Source organism: Lytechinus pictus, unplaced genomic scaffold, assembly GCF_037042905.1.
Source record: "Lytechinus pictus isolate F3 Inbred unplaced genomic scaffold, Lp3.0 scaffold_20, whole genome shotgun sequence".
Classification (NCBI taxonomy): Eukaryota; Metazoa; Echinodermata; class Echinoidea; order Temnopleuroida; family Toxopneustidae; genus Lytechinus; species Lytechinus pictus.
The window spans coordinates 11,971,893-11,993,038 of record NW_026974141.1 but is presented as its reverse complement, the minus strand read 5'-3'; the positions used below and the strand labels follow the sequence as shown (position 1 = coordinate 11,993,038).

At 36.5% G+C, this 21,146-nt stretch overlaps 1 protein-coding gene across 1 annotated transcript; it reads right to left on the bottom strand.

The window, feature by feature from the left end:
• Positions 1-5,464: 5,464 nt before the first annotated feature.
• LOC129282885 (zinc finger protein 493-like) lies at positions 5,465-20,878 on the bottom strand. The gene is made up of 6 exons (XM_064114836.1): positions 20,456-20,878; positions 18,307-18,499; positions 17,429-17,527; positions 16,872-16,951; positions 15,251-15,776; positions 5,465-12,725 (listed from the first exon to the last, which is right to left on the bottom strand). Exons 1-6 carry the CDS (start codon positions 20,816-20,818, stop codon positions 10,630-10,632), a joined length of 3,357 nt encoding a protein of 1,118 aa, XP_063970906.1. The 5' UTR covers positions 20,819-20,878; the 3' UTR covers positions 5,465-10,629.
• Positions 20,879-21,146: the final 268 nt, after the last annotated feature.

The window sequence follows — 21,146 nt, the reverse complement described above, 5'->3', positions numbered from 1 at the left end:
TTCTTTTTCATTCCAAATTTTAACAAAAGTTACAATGTATAGTAAAACACAAAATATAATATACAGAAATGAAAAAAGGGAACCCACTGGAAAGCAAAGCTTTGATTCCTCGTGTATTTTTTCCCTGTTATAGATGATGGATGTGAAACGCCCACCGTTTGTAGTCTAACCATATTAAGGCCCATCGTACAAAGAATAGCGATTGATCGGATCAACCAGTTGGTTTCCGCGCAATAACTCAAAAAATATTGAATGGATTTTAAACATTTTTGGTGTGTAGTTAGATGACACCAAAATAAAGGCTAAATTCGAATTCGGAGTCCGCAGATCAAAGGTCACAGCTCATTATATATGCGAGTTGGTTCAAAGGTCTAAATTATATATATTTTCTAGACATGATGTATATTCATACATTCATCGTTTTCTTAACAATTTAGTGTGCTTCTCTTTTGTCACAAAGTACATTGTGCAAATTTTCAGAAGAAAAAAATATGACATGGATGGATTTCCATATAGTTGACGTTGATTGGATCAGTTGTAACACTGAGAAAAGCTCCTGATGTGTATCATATACACCTTACGTAACAGCAAATACATAAGGCTGGAGCCTCCACCTATTTTGTGTTATACAAGAGCAGAATGGGGATTTTTTAGATGTGTCCCAGTAGTCTGGACTATAGTTCTGGGGCCATAACACAAAGCTTTAAAGGTCAAGTCCACCCCAGAAAAATGTTGATTTGAATAAATAGAGAAAAATCAAACTAGCAAAACGCTGAAAATTTCATCAAAATCGGATGAAAAATAAGAAAGTTATGACATTTTAAAGTTTTGCTTATTTTTCACAAGAAAGTGATATGCACAACTCAAATGAGACAGTCATTGATGTCCCTCACTCACTATTTCTTTTGTTTTTGATTGTTTCAATTATACAATATATCCTTTTTTTTAATAGATTTGACAATAAGGACCAACTTGACTGAATCATATAGTATTAAACAATGCTCATTCCACATGTTCAGGGAGAAATCAATCATTGTTTCACTTGACAATGAGGAGAAAAATAGATCATTCCATATTTCATATAATAAAATACAAAAGAAATAGTGAGTGGATGACGTCATAAGTCTCCTCATTTGCATACTAACCAGGATGTGTATATAACTGTTTTGTGAAATTAAGCAAAACTTTAAAATGTCATAACTTTCTTATTTTACATTCGACTTTGATGAAATGTTCAGTGTTATGCTTGTTGGATTTTTCTCTTTTTATTCAAATCAACTTTTTGTTGGGGTGAACTTGTTTTTTAATAGCAATCATTGGAGAAGATTTTGATTGTGAAAATCAAGCGTATGATTATTGCTAACCTTTATTGTATGCCTCTTCCCACGGCAAAATTTGTCATTAACTTGATATCATACTCGCAAAGGAAACTTTAAGTGTATTCACTGGCTTTTATACTGAAATGATGCAAATCTTGAGAATTCAAGAACTTCATTATTTTTTCATCTGATAACCTGCTTCTTGTAGATCGTCTGATTTCAAGCATACAAAATACCCCTGTATTAGGCTTTAATACCTCAAACTAGCACCTCAAACAATTTACCCATGTCGAGGCATTTTTAGACCAGAATATTTAAACGTGTTATAACCTCTTCAAACTCAAATTTATCCTCCGTTGATCCGATTTCTCTGGTCTGAAAAGATTCACCTTTATAGGCAAATTTACAGGGTATTTCAATGCTTTTTATGATTATCGTGCAAGATATTATGTTTTTCCGATGTTTGTTATTGTAGTTTTGTTCTTTTTTTTTTTATCTAGAGGGCCATAGAATACCTGTTTCCATCAGGCCTGTTTGACAAGAAGGCCAGGCCCATGATGAAACCCTGGGCGGACTACTACCCGCCCAAGAAAGCGGCCCAGTTTGGAGCGGACGGTAGACCATTCGATTCCTTTTTCTACACCGGCAAACCAAACTACTCCAATCTGGTGCATGTGAGTTAGAGTAAATGATAGAGTATGAATGAAGATACTATGTACTTGTTGTTTGAAATGAATGTTTCTGAAACATTTTTCTCAAACATTTCTGAATGCCAGATTACATGTACTTACTGATGCAGATTTGAAGATATGAGATTGTTAAATGTATGTATATCTACTTGTAATAATAATACATGTGTAATCATATTTGTATCATTTGTATTTATATAGCGTATAATAGTAAAAAGACTTGTACATTTAGATTGCTAGTATATTGAGAAAGGTCATGGCAAGGATAACGCAGTTAAAGAATAGGGTGAATGAGAGAGTGAGAGAAAGAGAGTAGAGGGGGGAGAGGGAGAGAGTGGAGAGAAAACTTGCACAGTACAACCGGTTACACTTCGTAATTCCGAAACACGTAAATTGCCTATACCTCGATGTTCGTTAATCCGAAAACGTAAACGGGTTCGTTAATCCGAACATTTGTGGCGTTATTCCGAAGGCTCGATAATCCGAAAACGAAATAAGGTTCGATGTTCCGAAGGTTCGTTAATCCGAAAACGAAATAAGGTTCGTTGTTCCGAAGATTCGTTAATCCGAAAACGAAATAAGGTTCGTTGTTCCGAAGGTTCGTTAGTCCGAAAACGAAATAAGGTTCGTTAATCATTTCGTTTTCGGACTAACGAACCTTCGGAATTACGAACCTCATTTCGTTATCGGATTAACGAACCTTCGGAATTACGAACCTCGTTTCGTTTTCGGACTAACGAACCTTCGGAATTATGAACCTTATTTCGTTTTCGGATTAACGAACCTTTGGAATTACGAACCTTCGGAATTACCGAACCTTCGGAATTACCGAACCTTCGGAATAACGAAGCTTCGGAATTATGAATGTATGCGAGTACAACCACCCTGTCTGTGGCGAGGCTATACAAAACATATACACACTCAATAAATCTTTAAAATATAACTTTTGTAAAAAAAAACAGTAATAAAGTTGCATTCATTAAAATTTTGTTTTCATTCTAGACTCCCGGTCTAGACATACTAGGGATCATTTTTTATTCACCAGAACGCTCAAAAACTTTTGAGCATATTTGTCATTATGATGAATACTGTAATAAAAACTGTAATAAAAACTGACAGTGTAAACACAACAAAAAATCAAGCATTTGTCCCGACGAACATGAAAAATAAGCCAAGCATTGTCATGTCAACCTCATTTCACCACACATGGGTAAATGGGGAGGGAGAGAGACCGGAGAGATTTGAGCAACACCATTGTCGTCACGCTGTACATTTAGTCTATGAATACAGACATATTTCTAACCTGAAGCTTCTAGATCCGAGTATTCCTTCGTCAAAAAACACTAATTTACTTTAAAAACAAAACAAATAACTAATTTTCATAATCAAAAGGGGTGATTTAGAATAATAACCGATTGCTTTATTTTAAGAAGAGAAGCTTATAAGGGTCTCTTATACCCTTGAATGATTGCCAGTCCAACCTCGGATAAGCGATTCCCACTATACTTTCTAAAAGCCTGATAGGCCTATATTTGTATACTATACATTATATGAGGGCCATTACAGAAATCACCAATGGTGTTTCATTGGTAACCAATTGTATTTCAATGGTACTGTAATGGCATCTAGCTATGTAGGGATTGATTTTGTACTTTTATTTCTGTCCAATCTTAATCAGGAATTACCCCTTTTCTATTAGAACATCCCCCCACATCCCTCATTTATATTCACCCTTTTCATCCTAACTTCCTATTCTTTATGTACAGCTCTCTCTTATACATTAACTGATGTACACTCCTCACACAAGGTTCTTTTGTATTAAATCACTCCACCATCCTTCATACAGCTTTCTTCACTCCTCTCTCTCTCACTCCCTTACTCCTCCTCTCCTTCCACCTCTCTCCTGATTGGTTAAAATGTTAAGTTGATGCACTCAAGCATAGATAATAATTTGCATATTGTTTGAATAGTCAATATATATATTTTTGTTTGTATATTTGAATATTCACTTATACTTTGTTATATTGATTGATATGCCTAAACTATAAATTTGCATGGAATGTTAAGAAGAATGCAACAAGGTTTTGATTAATTAAAAACTGGCAGTTGGCCAGTAAGTTCTCAACCTGACAACATGTCTGCTGGGCTGCCTCTGTCGAAGAGTACTAGTACTAGTGCAATAATAGGTAGGATATTTTTGAATGGTATATGGTAAATAAATAAGTTGTTCCAATGGTTTAGTGAGTGAATGGTATCCCGGGCACATAGCCAGGGCGTTCGATTCCTTGCATGAAAATTGGACAATTAAAAAAGAGTAATCATTCAAAACGGTTGAGCATTTCATATCCGAAAAATATGACAAGCCCCCTGAACGCCAACAGGGTCCGGGGAAGGGGTTACAGATCTAGAGTTCAGTATGACTTAGAATAGAACTTAAAGAGATGATCCAGACTGGAGATATTTCTATCTCAAGACTAAAATTCACAGGGCAAAATGCTAGAAATTTGATCAAAATTCAATCAATAATTGAATTTCAAAGAATTGCATTATTCCAGTGAAACAGTTCTTGGCGTGTTTTTATGAATATGCATTAGGTGGGCTGATGTCGTATCTCCACTTTTTCTTTTGTATTTTATTATATTAAATTATGTTTATTCAAAAATTTTCTACCAAGAACTAAAACAAATGGATTGACACCTGATAAGGTGCATTAATTATTGCCGCAACTTATTTCATCTTAACGGAGACACATCATTTACACATGTATGAAAAAATGAAACATTTTATGTATTGGAGTGAATGGATGAGTAATCCTTGCCTTAAATCACTATGACATCACCAATGCAGCCGATTTGAAGGCTCAATGGGTATAGCGATAACAATTTTACAACTTTCAAAAATTCACAATGTTTGCCTGATTTTGTTCAGACTTTTTACCTATTTGATAACAACTTTAAATGTTAGTAAGATTCCCCTTTCAAAAATATAAATCTTTACAATATTTGCCGTGGTTACTTTGTGAATGAAAAAGATGGAAAAACAAAAGTCATTCATTCACTGCTTGTTGCTTTTCTATTAATAACTCAAATAAATGATATGAAATATTTTTTTTAAATTGGTACAATGTTGCATCCATGAATAAGGCAAATAATGCAATACAAAATAATCTTTGAGAAAAACTACATTGAAAACTATACATCCCTTCGTATTTTAATTGTCATTTTATTGTAATGTCTTAAAAATAGAACACTCCTTTTAACGTATATGCAGGGAAACGGTTTAGTAATGCAAATCAATTACCTCATACTGGATCTAAGAACAGGGTCCCTTGTTAGGAAAATGTGATCGATTAATTCAATCCCTCCAATTATGGTAAACCAGTAGTGTCATTTCAACTATGGTAAGCCACTAAAAAAATGACATTTATATAAAAATGTAGAAAACAGAAAGTGAAAGTTTTCTTAAATGGAATTATATTTCATCTGAATGATAAAAGGTGGGAATTTTACTAGTCATCTGTACTGACTGCACAGAAATGTTGTTAGCGCTGACAGTGCGCTAACAGAGGCCCTACTAACAATCATTAATGTAGCAGCAAAGCCTAATATTTACATCAATGCATTGCGTGATTGCTCACGCATTGAAATAAATGTTTTGTCCATATGACTGGGCTTATTGTTAGCACTCTGGCCTTAGACTAGTACTATAGAGATCTTTCAATGGTCTTTCAGAGATATTTTATGCAACAAGTGATCTTATAGAATTCTTTCCATGAACTTTGACTAGTCTTTCAATGATCTTTGGATGATCTTCGAATGATCTCTCATGAGTCTTACAGTGATCTCCGCAAAAATCTTGAGAGACTGCCAAAAGACCACTGAAAGACTATTAAGATCTTTGAAAGTTCATTGAAAGACCACTGAAAGACCATTTTCCTGTAAGACTGTTTTGAACCGTTTCAAAAAGTTTTGGAGCTCATGAAGACCACGAAGACCACTGAAAGATTGGTCAGGACTCGTGTAAGACCTCAAAGGCCATTGTAGGTTCATTGAGAGACCTCTGAAAGATCAACCATAATTAATGGTCTTTCAAAGGTCTTGTTCTTTTTGGAATGGGGGCCTTTAGGCTAACAATTTTTCTGTGTGGCACTGGATTTCAGCGTACAATCGATGTAGCATTGTATTGGGCTCAATAGAAGGTTGTGTAAAATATATCATTTACAAATGACTTGCTTTTCAAATTGAAATTAGTTTCAGAAAACAAATGCACCTTCTGTTGGAAAGAAAATTCAACTGTTTTCCAATATCTTATTCCAATTTCAATAGCAAGTCATTTTGTTCAGAGTGCAGGTATGTTCACATTGGAAAAAAGTTAGAAAAATGAATTGGGACCAAATCTGGGGCCTGTTTCATAAATGACTTGCAACTGTTGTAACTATGCCATTATGGCGACTACCATGGTAACAGGGCTTGGAAGCCCAATCATTATCAAGGTTGCCATGGTAGTTGCCATAATGGCAAAGTTACAACAGTTGCAAGACCTTTATGAAACGGGCCCCTGGTGAGCTACTAAAATTTAAATCTGAAATTAAAATATTTGGCTTTATTGAAAATAAATTGTGCATTCAGTTTTATTTACTTGAAGCATAAAAACTGTATATAATTGTATAATGATAAATTCCTGATATTAGTTTCATTACTAGATCTTCAATAATTAATTATCAAAATGACAAATACATTGCACAACAAAATTTAAAACAATATGCAGATTTGAAAAAAGGTGATATGGATTGAAACCTCTCTTTATCATTTAACCCATATAGAACTGGGGGGAGGGTCTATTTGACCCCCCTCTTGACAAATTTCGTCACTACGCCATTGCACGAAATTTTTGACCGCGCTGCTCACTGACGTCTTACTTTCAAGTCTTGTGCATCTTTTGAGTTCAAATTTGCGACGCCCAGGTACGCGGTTCCAAAATTACACAACATTTTGTAAGTGCATTTCAGACCCCAAATTGCTCAAAAACGTGAATCCGTGTACAAAGTAAATGCAAATTGTGTTTTCAACTAAATATCATAAATGCATGAATATTTCAACTGATGTTAGTTTATTAAAATGGATTTATTTTATGCTAATTATGATCGGAAAAGGGTCTCTGACAAAGCAAAAAATACATAAGAATAAAAAAATAAAAAAATAGGGCATAAGAAATTAATTATATTTTTGCAATTTTTTACTCTCACCAAAAATTACAATTTTACTAGCTACATGTATATAAATTAAGGCAAGAACATACAAAAAAAGAAATTTAGGGCAAATTTCATGCGCTTCTTTACAACATCGATCACAAAAGATGGCCTCTCACCTGTTTGGACTAGGTCATGGATTGCAAGAAAAATGCCTTCTCAATGCTAACCTGTGTGGATTTGTTTACGTTTTGTGAGATGGTGGGGTCGATTAACCCTAAAAGGACTGGGCTATTTGAGATGTACCGTATTGAGGACATGGGGTGGGGGAGGGGAGGGCCATGATGCCCCCCCCCCCCTTCTGATCTCAGCCACCGTTCTTTACCACATAAACTACAAGCCAGTGTAAAAAAATTCTGAAAATAATAATTTATTCTGAATAAAATATGCAAATTTATTCATGAAAAACATTATTTGCCTATTTGACACCCAATTTCACTCCAAATTTCTTTTCTTTTTTTTACAGATGCCATCTTTGTAATCTAATTTAAAGGATTCTGCAATAGAAAAAATGCAAAAGCCAATTTTTTCCTTATGTATCTCTTTGTTTTTAGAATTTTGTATGTATTTGTCTATTTTTTCAATGGAAATTATTAAAGACCATTTAAAAAATAAACTAAAGCCTAAATTAATTAAGCAGAACAATTAGAACAAAAATAATCACCCTTTTATGAATTTCATCTCCCATAGACTTTGTACACGAAGTAAAAAATGAGCCATTTTTGGCATGACATCGTCTCGTAAAAAGTCGTGTGGTGTCGCGATGCTATACCTGTCTGTCGCAATTTGGTCTCAAAATTTTGCGCAAGATTTTAAGAAAAAAGTCATAAATTTTTGGGGTGCTATCTTCTGCATTTCGCAAATATCGCAAAGCGTTGAGGGGGAAGGGGCATCATGGGCCCCCCAGTCCTGTTAGGGTAAAAGGGATACTCCAGGCCGAGATAATATGATTTAACAAGATAAAGAAAAATCAGACAAACAAAACTCTGAAAATTTGATCGAAATCAGACAAGGAATAACAAAGTTATGACATTTCAAAGTTTTTGATTTTTCCGGTGAAACAGTTCTAGGCGCGTCTTCATGAATATTCAATGAGCAAATTGATGTCATATCCCCACTTGTTCATTTGTATTTTATCATATGAAATTACACTGTAGGTTTATTCAAAAATTTTCCTCCAAGAACGAAAAAGATTGGATTGACAACTGATGAAGTGCATTAGATATTCCAATGCTGCAACTAATTTCATTATAAGGGAGACATATTATTCACACATAATATATGGAATAATGAAACAATTATGATTTCAGGTAATAACATAAGAAAAAGGAAAGTGGGGGTGTGACATCATCAGCCCACCTAATGAATATTCATGACGTTGTGCATATAACTGTTTTAACAAAATATTGCTAAAGTTTAAAATTCAATTACTTTGTTATTTGTTGTTCGATTTTGATGAAATTTTCAGCATTTTGCTCTGTGAATTTTACTCTATTCATCCAGATATAAATTTGTTCAGCCCGGCGCATCCCTTACATTGATCACATACATAGGCCCGTATTCTGATAGCAGGTTTAACTTAAACTCAGGTTTAAAGTTGTGGTTTAAGTATGGATAGCCAATTGTTACATAAATCACTAACGGTAGAGATGTCATATTTCAGCTCATTTGGCTCTCAAGTCATTCATAAATGTCTAGGAAGTATAAATGGATTACTGTCTTCACCATCGATGAATCAGGAAAGAGCACAGTAAACATAAGAAACATTCAACTTAATACAATTTTTTGATACTTTTGGCTTCCCATACTTAAACCACAACTTTAAACCCGAGTTCAAGTTAAACCTGACTTCAGAATACGGGCCATAGGGTTTCTCCCCTTGTATACATTTGTTTGTCTTTAGGGGTCACTAGATTGATAAATTCCCTTCCCACACTGATCATATACATAGAGGTTCCGGGGTGACATATCTTTTTCTGTTGCAGGTCCCCGTATGTGGAATTCACCCCCATCGGACATTAATGTTGCCAGTCCAAAGAGCTCTTTCACAACAAATTAAAGACTCACCACATGAAGCAAGAATTTGCTTAATTGTTGTGGGATTACTTGCAGAATCGGCTTTTTAAAATGTGTCCCGGGGGGGGGGCACTTACATTGACGAGTGGATACCATGCGCAACCAAAAAAACACGTAAAAGGGATATCTTTTTCAAGATAGGGCACGTTACGTACGTAACGTGATAACTGATAAGGGTGTCAAAAACAACAAAATAATGAAAAAAAGGATATCTATTTTTGCTAGGAAAGCTACGTGTTTAGGGTCAAATTTGCAAGGGTGTAAAAAATTAAGACTAAAATGTTTTTATAAAGGATGTACTTTTGCCCCAAGAGTCAACACTATACGTATTTAGAGTACAATTTGCGCGAGATGTTGGAGGTGCATGGGGCTGTACTATTGTAGGTGAAGGTAAAATCGACGACTGACGTCCGTGACATAGAAAAATATCGCTGTACTTCTTTAGGGGGTCAATTAAGGGAACTTGACAAGAATATCGTTTTGTTTCCAATACTTGTTAAGGGTAGGGTTTCACACGCCAATACTTGTTAAGGGGTGCATTTTCAGAAAATGAAAAATACGTGTTTATGGTGCTTTTCGAGACCCCATGGTCGCGCATGGTATCCACTCGTCTGCCAACTTCAAAATATTACATATTTGTTTTCTTGTCAATTTGTTCAATTTCTGTGTAATTATTGATTTCATTTTCTGTATTGTATAAGTTGTTAATTTTGCACTTTGAATGTCATCGACAGAAAACAGATATGTGCCCTTTATTATTATTATACTTGTTATTATATATATATATATCTATATTATAATTATATTATATCATAAAGTTTTCAGAATTTTGCCTCAATACACATATAAACATTCTTAACTCTAACCTGTGTGATTTGTTTGTTTGGTGAGAAAGTGGGGTCGATTAAATGCCTTACCACATTGATCGCACACAGCGCCTTGGCCCTTGAGCACATAATCAATGTAGGTTTGGTGCTTTAGAAATACTCTATATTTTCGTTATGGGTTTCTCCCCTTGAATGGATTCGTTTATGTCTTGTTAGATCACTAGATTGACAAAATGCCTTATCACATTGATCACAAACATACGCCCGTTCACCTGTATGGATTCGTTTATGTCTTTCTAGATGACAAGATCGACTAAATGCCTTACCAAATTGATCACACACATATGGATTCACATCTGTATGGACTCGTTTATGTCTTCTGAGAGCACTTGTTCGATTAAATGCCTTACCACATTGATCGCACACAGTGCCTTGGCCCTTGAGCACATAATCAATGTAGGTTTGGTGCTTTAGAAATACTCTATATTTTCGTTATGGGTTTCTCCACTTGAATGGATTCGTTTATGTCTTGTTAGATCACTAGATTGACAAAATGCCTTACCACATTGACCACAAACATACAGCTTCCCACCTGTGTGGATTTGTTTATGTATTGTTAGATCACTAGATTGACGAAATGCCTTATCACATTGATCACAAACATACGGCTTCTCACCTGTGTGGATTTGTTTATGTCTTACTAGATGACAAGATTGACTAAATGCCTTACCACATTGATCACATTCATACGGCTTCTCACCTGTGTGGATTTGTTTATGTCTTCTTAGATCCCTAGATTGACGAAATGCCTTATCACATTGATCACAAACATACGGCTTCTCACCTGTGTGGATTTGTTTATGTCTTCTTAGATCCCTAGATTGACGAAATGCCTTATCACATTGATCACAAACATACGGCTTCTCACCTGTGTGGATTTGTTTATGTCTTGTAAGATCACTAGATTGACAAAATGCCTTACCACATTGATCACACACATAGGGATTCACATCTGTATGGATTCGTTTATGTCTTCTGAGATTACTAGATTGACAAAATGCCTTACCACATTGATCACACACATATGGATTCACATCTGTATGTACTCGTATATGTATTCTGAGAGCACTTGATCGATTGAATGCCTTACCACATTGATCACAAACATACGGCTTCTCACCTGTGTGGATTTGTTTATGTCTTGTTAGTTTACTAGATTGACAAAATGACTTACCACATTGATCACAAACATACGCCTTCTCACCTGTGTGGATTTGTTTATGTATTGTTAGATCACTAGATCGACAAAATGCCTTACCACATTGATCACAAACATACGGCTTCTCACCTGTGTGGATTCGTTTATGTCTTGTTAGTACACTAGATTGACAAAATGCCTTACCACATTGATCACAAACATAAGGCTTCTCACCTGTGTGGATTCGTTTATGTCTTGTTAGTTCAATAGATTGACAAAATGCCTTACCACATTGATCACAAACATACGGCTTCTCACCTGTGTGGATTCGTTTATGTCTTGTTAGTTCACTAGATTGACAAAATGCCTTACCACATTGATCACAAACATACGCCTTCTCACCTGTGTGGATTCGTTTATGTCTTGTTAGTTCGCTAGATTGACGAAATGCCTTATCACATTGATCACAAACATACGGCTTCTCACCTGTGTGGACTTGTTTATGTCTTCTGAGATTACTTGACCGATTATATGCCTTACCACATTGATCACAAACATACGGCTTCTCACCTGTGTGGATTTGTTTATGACTTGTTAGATCATTAGATTGACAAAATGCCTTACCACACTGATCACAAACATACGGCTTCTCACCTGTGTGGATTTGTTTATGTCTTGTTAGACCGCTAGATTGACAAAATGCCTTACCACACTGATCACAAACATACGGCTTCTCACCTGTGTGGATTTGTTTATGTCTTGTTAGTTCCCTAGATCGACAAAATGCCTTACCACATTGATCACAAACAAACGGCTTCTCACCTGTGTGGATTTGTTTATGTCTTGTTAGTTCACTAGATCGACAAAATGCCTTACCACACTGATCACAAACATATGGCTTCTCACCTGTGTGGATTTGTTTATGTCTTGCAAGATGACCAGATCGACTAAATGCCTTACCACACTGATCACATACAAACCGTTTCTCACCTGTATGGATTTGTTTATGTAATGTGAGATTATAAGATTGACTAAATGCCTTACCACATTGATCACATACAAAGAACTTCTCATTGTCAATAACTTCCTGGCATGATGCAAAATATGAATCTATACGTGGCTTACACTCAACTGTCATATTTACTTCATTTCCTTCTTTCAAAATCCCCTCATCACCCAGTTCAAAGTCATTCGATTTATAGGCAGGTTTCTGTATTTCTCCATCAACAATCTGTAGAAAGCCTTCATGCGATGCATACGATGGAAAGACGATATTATCAACCCCATGTTTGTACTTGAGATGTCTTGATAAGATGAGAGGAATAGCATAGAATGATCCACAGAACTCACATCGGTAGATTCCAGAATCTATTTGGATAGAAATATTGTCATATTTTTATTGATTGATTCAGAGATTATGCATGTAAAGGTATTTATTTGAAAAACTCAAACATAATGAAAAAAGTACATGGTACATGGAAGAACCCCCCCCCCCCCAAAAAAAAAAATGAAGGATTTAAAGGGATGGTCCAGGCTGGAGATATTCATATTTCAATAAATAGAGTAAAATTCACAAGCCAAATGCTGAAAATTTGATCAAAATCGGATAACAAATAACAAAGTGATTTAATTTGAAAGATTTGCATTATTCCGGTGAAACAGTTCTAGGCATGTCTTTAGGAATATTCATTAGGTGGGCTGATGATGTCATATCCCCACTTGTTCTTTTGTATTTCATTATATGATATTAGGTTTATTCAAAATTTGTCTTACAAGAACTAAAACAATTGGATTGACAAACTAATAAAGTGCATTAGTTATTTATTGCCGCAACTTATTTCATCATAATGGAGACACATTATTTACACATGCATGAAATAATTAAACATTAATGATATTATGCAAAAACATAAGAAAAAGGAAAGTGGGGATGTGACATCATCAGACCACCTAATGAACATTCATGACGATGTGCATATAACTGTTTTCACAAAATATTGATAAACTTATAACATTCAATAACTTTGTTATTTTTTGTACGATTTTGATGAACTTTTTAGCATTTTGCTCTGTGAATTTTACTCTATTTATGTATGAACATTTTCAGCCAGGACCATTCCTTTAAGTGTAATGCAGAGTTTTTGGAGGACAGTGACGTCGTCAATTGCATGCAGATATATTACCAAGTGACTTGTTCCAAACCAACATACAATCTGGGATGATATATCATCCATGACTGCACATACAAACTAGCCTTGTATAACACTGACATGGAGGCAAGGGATAAAGTTCAGCAACCAAGAGAACTGCCCTCACCCCTATAATTTTTCAAGTAAAGAAATGGGGGGGGGGGGGTGGAAAACCAAAGGAAGAGAAGACAATAGAGATGCATTGGTTATGTCGAGAAAAGAAGACCATAAGCATAACTTTTAAAGAATGAATGATTCTAGATTATCCATTGGGATAAAATGTGCTTATAATAATGGACAGATTTTTGTTGACTGTGGCTGAATATGGCATACATGTCCTTCATGTACACACCGGTGCTAGTAGATTAACATCAACTTTAAAGGGATGGTCCGGGCTGAAATATTAATGTCTATTAATAGAGTAAAATTCACATAGCAAAATGCTGAAAATTTCATCAACATTGGATAATAAATAATTAAGTTATTGAATATTGAAGTTTATCAATATTTTGTGAAAACAGTTATATGCACATCGTCATGAATATTCATTAGGTGGGCTGATGATGTCACATCCCCACTTTCCTTTTTCTTATGTTATTACAGGTACATGAAATCATGTTTTAATTTTTCATACATGTGTAAAACGATTCATTTCCATTACGATGAAATAAGTTGCAGCAATCAATAACTAATGCACTTAATCAGTTGTCAATCCAATTGTTTTAGTTCTTGGTAGAAAATTTTTGAATAAACCTAATTTCATATAATAAAATACAAAAGAACAAGTGGGGATGTGACATCATCAGCCCACCTAATAAATGTTCATGACTGTTTTCACAAAATATTGCTAAATTTTAAAATTCAATAACTTTGTTATTTGTTATCCGATTTTGATGAAATTTTCGGCATTTTGCTCAGTAAATTCTATTCCATTTATTAAGCTATAAATACTTTCAGCCCAGACCATCCCTTTAACGCAGATTTGAACCAATAGCGCCATCTTGGGTCTTCAACTCCTCATACCTGGCCATTTTCCTGACCCATAATACAAGTGTAGTCTAGTAATATGGACCCACTTGAATGATAACATGTTAAATAACTACTCAATATATTTATACAATAATTATGCTACCAAGTAGCAAAACAATTACTTTTCCTCTCAAAACATTTTAGTTTCTCTATACAAATACAATTATAGGTCAATTTATTCTCTGTAGTTAATAGATATCTGATAATGTTTATTTTAAGACTATGTGTTTATAACGCACAATCAATGAGAGACCACACACACTTCACTTCCTCTTTAAATGGATTTACATAATTTCAGTACCTTATAGGGAAGATTCTTTCTTATAACCCATTCGTAATCTGTCAAATACATATTGGTTTGTATTCTGAAGTCGGGTTTAACTTAAACTCAAGTTTAAAGTTGTGGTTAGAGTATGGATAGGCAATTGTTACATAAATCACTAACAGTAGAGATATCATATTTCAGCTCATTTGGCTCTCAAATCATTCATAATTGTCTAGGAAGTAAAAATAGATGATTTTCTTCACCATCTATGAATAAGGAAAGAGCACAGAAACATACAACTTAATACAAATTTTGACACTTTTGGCTTCCCATAATTTTAGCACAGAGTTAGACCATGGTCTAAGTTAAACCCGACTTCAGAATACGGGCCATTGGGTTTTTTGTTTTACCTGAGAGTGTTCCATTCTGTCCATCATCTCTTCCCTCCACTTTTGAATACGGTGGGCGGGATTGCTTTGGAGTCTGGTCGCCCCCTGGAGCCACTTCTATCAAAGTTTGTGCTTTCTTCTGATCACATGAATGAGAGTTGAGATCACCTGACTGGGTTCTGAGATCACCTGATTGCTTGGGAGTCTGGTCACCCCCTGCAGCTACTTCTATCAAAGTTTGTTCTGTCTTCTGATCACATGACTGAGAGTTGAGATCACCTGACTGGGTTCTGAGATCACCTGATTGCTTGGAAGTCTGGTCACCCCCTGCAGCTACTTCTATCAAAGTTTGTTCTGTCCTCTGATCACATGACTGAGTCCTGAGATCCCCTGACCTCTCATCACCTGATGCTGGATTGGATTGTGTCTGGATAGCTTCATCATAGTCCTTCCATTCAAATAGTCCGATGATTCCCTCTCCTCCGATATCATGAGCATTAAGCAGATTCCCATCATCATCATACTCAGTCTCCACTTTAATAGTGAACTAAATAAAAAGAAAAACGGACAAACTGTCACATCTAAGTGATGACATGATATACCATGTTACTTTGACACACGATCAGATTCATCCTATTCTTAGTCTGCAGTCAAAACGCAAGTTGTGATAACATACAGTTGGAGGATTATACTATCAAGATTTTCCCAATGATTTCATTTTATTTATTGGACTTTGATGACTCTATTGATCTCCAATATATCATTAAAAGTCAATTCATGAGGACTTTGCATTGTTCTGTTCCAGTCCATAGATGATTCAAACATTACCAGGGCCCCTTTAACTCTTTGACCGCATAGTTCGCCGATTGGCACACTTGCTAATTCGCCAAGTACACCGATCGGCACAAATCTCACGACAATCCGATTACATTGATATACAATGCTATCAATCACAAAAGCTAAGCTGCACTTCCTGCCCGTATCCGGACATCTACCCCCTGGACATCCACCCCCTAGGACAAGTACCCCCGGACATGTACCCCCCGGACAAGTAACCCCCGGACATCTACCCCCCGGACATCTACCCCCCGGACAATTACCCCCCGGACATCTACCCCCCGGACATCTACCCCCCGGACATCTACCCCCCGGACATCTACCCCCCCGGACATCTACCCCCCAGACAATTACCCCCCGGACATCTACCCCCCGGACATCTACCCCCCGGACATCTACCCCCCGGACATCTACCCCCCGGACATCTACCCCCCGGACATCTACCCCTCGGACATCTACCCCCCGGACATCTACCCCCCGGACATCTACCCCCCGGACATTTACCCCCCCCCAGACAGGCTACCCCCGGGCATCTACTCACGGATATTTTGGATACGGGGGGTAAATGTCCGGGGGGGGGGGTAGATGTCCTTTCACTGTATGGACATATCGAGCATGGTGTGTAATCTGGTAATTCACTAGCGAGTTAAGTGACACTGGAGTCGATTCATCTTGGAACCGAAGCCTTAGGTCAGAACCAAAGTCAGTTCTGGGAAGCTGGGAATCACTCGAGCCTAAAGGGAAAAACTAAATTGTTTTGATTTCAATATAGTACGCTATAATTTATTATTTGACAGGTACTTACATGGTTTGTACTCTCTTCATGTAAGTTGTTCTCCTTTATGTCATCTGGCTTTTCATCATTGACAAGTACATGGGAAGGTTCTGGATTTTAATAAATACCCGGTATATGAAAAGAAAAAAAAAGAAGTCAACATTTTCTTCTCATCTACATGTATTCTTGCAAAACGTATGAAATGCATATAATTTGTTGTGCAGCACTTGAAAGAAATAATAACCAAAAAAGGTGAGTGTGGATAAGAGAAATGCTTCAAGGAGCAATGGGTAAATTAAAGTTCAGTGTTGACCTTTTGGTGTTGGTGTTAGGTCAATTTTTACACGATTATAACGCCAAACATATTTGAAGATGGTCCCGAAAAGTCAATCCCTAGTTGTTGACATGTCAATAATGTGATTTGGATCAGTTTTACAAACTATGAATAAGTTTTGGAGCAAGGGGAAGCAATCCAAATTTCAACACCTACACCAATGCCCAGGCCAACACCGGACTTGAAATCACCCAATGAGCGGGCCATAACACCCTCCGGTACCCCCAAATGAAAGCTTTATTAACAAACGTACCTAACGTCATTTCCTCATCCTCGCTATCATTTTCCTCTTTGATCTCTAGTTTTATGTCTTGCTGACGTTGCATAAACATAGGTGGATTGACCTGTAATCCTATTTAAAAAAACAACAAGAAAAACAAACAAACCATGGGTTAATAATAATCAGAGATTTGACAGCAATCTAGAAGACTTATGGATAAAAGAAACAGGTTGCCTTTGTGATTGAGCTACACGGTCTTATCATCTCTCAATGAAGAAACAAGGATTTCCATGTGAGCCTGAGAATTATTTATTTAAACATCATCTACAAACGTTTTTAAACATGATCACCGAGCCGATCATAAAATAATACGTCTCACCAAGTATAATGCTCTTGGCTATTCTTTCAATTCTTAATAATATTCATCTGTATCTCACTCATAATCTGGAGTTCACAATCTGATCATGTAGGATGCCTTTCTGAGATCTTTTTCATAAAATTGCCTTGTAATCAAACAAGAAGTTAATGGTTTTCTCCTAAGCACCTTTACCCTCCGGGCTGCAATCAAACATTGAAAACAAAATTCTATAGGTCCTTATAAAACAAAAATAGCCTTCTGAGCTAAATCATTATTTTGTGGCCCCTGTAGGCTGGCTGTAAGCCTACATAAGCAGACAATTCTGAAATCCTCATACCATTTTGTTCAAACTAACAATCTCTTCTGATATTTCTTGTTAATTTCTGTTTGGGTTGTATACCCATATCATGGCACTAACTTCTATTCCTAAAACATAAAAAGAAAAAAAAATTCTGTAATAGGTTAATGCAAGTAATAAGTATAAAGATGAAACACAGAAATTTAATGGATTAATAAATAATGTTATTAAATAATGAGCATCGACCATACATACCAACTTTGTTCACCATCTCATAGTTTTCTTTGACGTTCTTGATACAAATTCTCTCATAACTGCTGAACATTGCCCATTCCTTGGCTGTGAAATAAACCTGGACATCTAAAAGATACTGATCCATCTCTGGCAGGGACATGGTGGCTTGCTTGCAAACTGAAGGCAAAAATATTTTCCTGTACCAAGAGTGAGACTGGAAGAAAAAGACAATTTTTTTTAAAGATTACATTTGAATTGCAGTTAAGACATCATGCACTGGTCTCACTGTCACTGTCAATCTCAGCATAACTCAGCAGACTGAGATTTACTTGCCTAAATCATTCCTTTTTTTCAACATAAAGATAAGGACCCGAATTCACATATGTTCCGGCATTTATTGAAAATTGCCCGAGTCTAAAAGTCAGAAAAATGAAACAGAAAACTATTGAAGCTTCATAATGCAAAAACAAATTATAGTTATACAAAAGACATACGACTACCATTGTAAAGCTTAGAATCCAATCTTTCGCCTGATAAAAATCTTACGTTATATTCTATTCATTCACCAAATTTATGTACTGATTTGAGCGAGAACAATTTGAAAACAGGCTAACAAAACTCACTCACTCAGTCTCATCTCACATTCTGTCTATAACTTACAGCCTAGATTTGACATGTTAAGCCTTTTTGCTATATTCTTTGTTCTAAAATGTCTTTTCACAAAATGAAATTTGCATCACTGTTTGTTGAATATATTTATCTATTTTTAATTGCAATGTTTATTTTGTCCTATCTCACTATTCCACAAAATCTTGAAATGTATCGCCATATTTTGCATCCTCCATTCAACATACTACATAGCGCATCACATACGGTACATCATGTTCGAAAGTCAATCATCAATGCATATACAAGCGTAGTCAGCTGGCAGCCGTCTGTTTCGAGTTTTTAAACATTTTTTATTTTTCTGTATTTGGTGAGTGAAGCCAACGGAGTTCAGCTGAACAACCAACATAAGAGAGACCAAAGCTTTTGGTCTAATAGTAATACAAGCGCTGCTAAATAAATTGCACCGCACTGATGCAGTCCTGAAACTGGACTTCTGTGATCTATGCAAATTCAATGGCAATGCTTTAGATTTTTTTCAGTCTTTTTCTTTTTAGATTGGTCAGTTTGTGTTTTTGATCAAGGAATAACGACGTTCTGAGCTTCGAACTCAATAGTTTTTTTTTTTACTATCTCCAACTCCAAGTAGCTTCACAATCACAGGCACACAGCTCAGCTCAGCGCAGCAGCGGTAGTGTGTGTTAAGACGCCGTGGGTTCCCGGTCGCGTATTTTTTTTTTACACCACTGCTCCGTCAAAATTCTCCAAAATACGAAAGAAACGGCTCGCGGGCAAGTCTAATTTGTGTGCTCAATTCATGCTAGCGCTAGTACTAGTAGCAGCTAGCAACATCAAGCGATCGAGCTCGCGCGGTGGATTCGATTTCCCTTAAGTCCCCACGTCACGTGCGTGATATCTTCATCATCATCACGATCATGGTCTGATCTTTGGTACTGTTAGAGCTCATAAAAACACCATTTCATCATGGACAGTAATGACCGTACAAGTCGAGATGAAACTGTCAATCCTCATGATGTCATTCCCATTCAACTTAAGGTAAATTTGTTTTCTTTAAGACTTTATAATATCTGCTCAGCAGATGTTTTGTGTGCAGTTTTGCATTTCCATTGCATTGGGCTTTCTCAAACATGCATGTAAAACTCAAAGTCAAACTTTCAAAGTTTCTGCCTTTTTAAAATTTTAATTCTGGAGTACGGTAGTGGGGGAAGGGTATTTTGAAAGCAATTCTGACACTTGATGTTATGTTATACCGAGGTTTTTACCTGACTGCTAAGAAAGCAAGAATGCCTGTGACTATGCACATGCATGCATGGTCATGGAAGTGCACTGCCATGCCCATGGCATGCCGGCCATGCTAAGCTGCGCTGCGGTGGTACGTTGGTGCAACGTAAGACGCGCGCTGATGAAGCATTTGGCCGACCCCAGCCAGCCAGCATACACACTCCGTCTCCGTCGACTGGCTTTGATTTGTGCAACTACAAGACTCGATACTTTTTTTATTTCGTCAACAAAGACAACGATAATAATGATTATTTTTATTTACCTTATCACGATCTGTCCTCTCTCTTCTTTTGTCGCTGACATTAGAATTTCTTCGATTGGGGGGTTTCCGGTGAACAAATATCGTCGGGATAGCGTCAGATTTCAGCATTTTTTTTCGGGGAGTGTACCCCATTATCTTTGCACGGACATCTTCTCGGAAACAATCCAGCTCGAAGTGGTCCTCGCAAACGACTCTACTCGCGTTATATTTATATGTTTTTATGTCAAACTTGTCAGTCCCAATATTGTGAAGCCACTGGGCACATCTCTCTCGATCTCGGATCGGATTTGGTATAGAAAACGCACTTTTATGGTTATTTTCTCCCGGCCGAACCGAGCAGCCGTATGCCTGACACATAGGCATATTGCAGCTTAGACCAAAAGCTTCGGTCTCTGTTATTTTATGTTGGTTGTTCAGCTGAACTCCGTTGGCTCCACTCACCAAATACAGAGACCGAAGTTCTAGCGCGATCTGTACAGGGGACAATGGCCATATGTTTATGTGTATTAAGTTCGGATAAAACAGGGCAGTGAAGTTGCGCGACAGCCGAGATAAGTCACTGTTTTTGTTTCTTTTAACTTGATTTTCCCCGTTTTTTGGCAATTAATGCCAAGAGGGAATGTTAATTTGCATTTCGGTCGCGTTAATTTTCAAATGTTTGATTCATTAATAAGACAAAAATTGAAGAGCC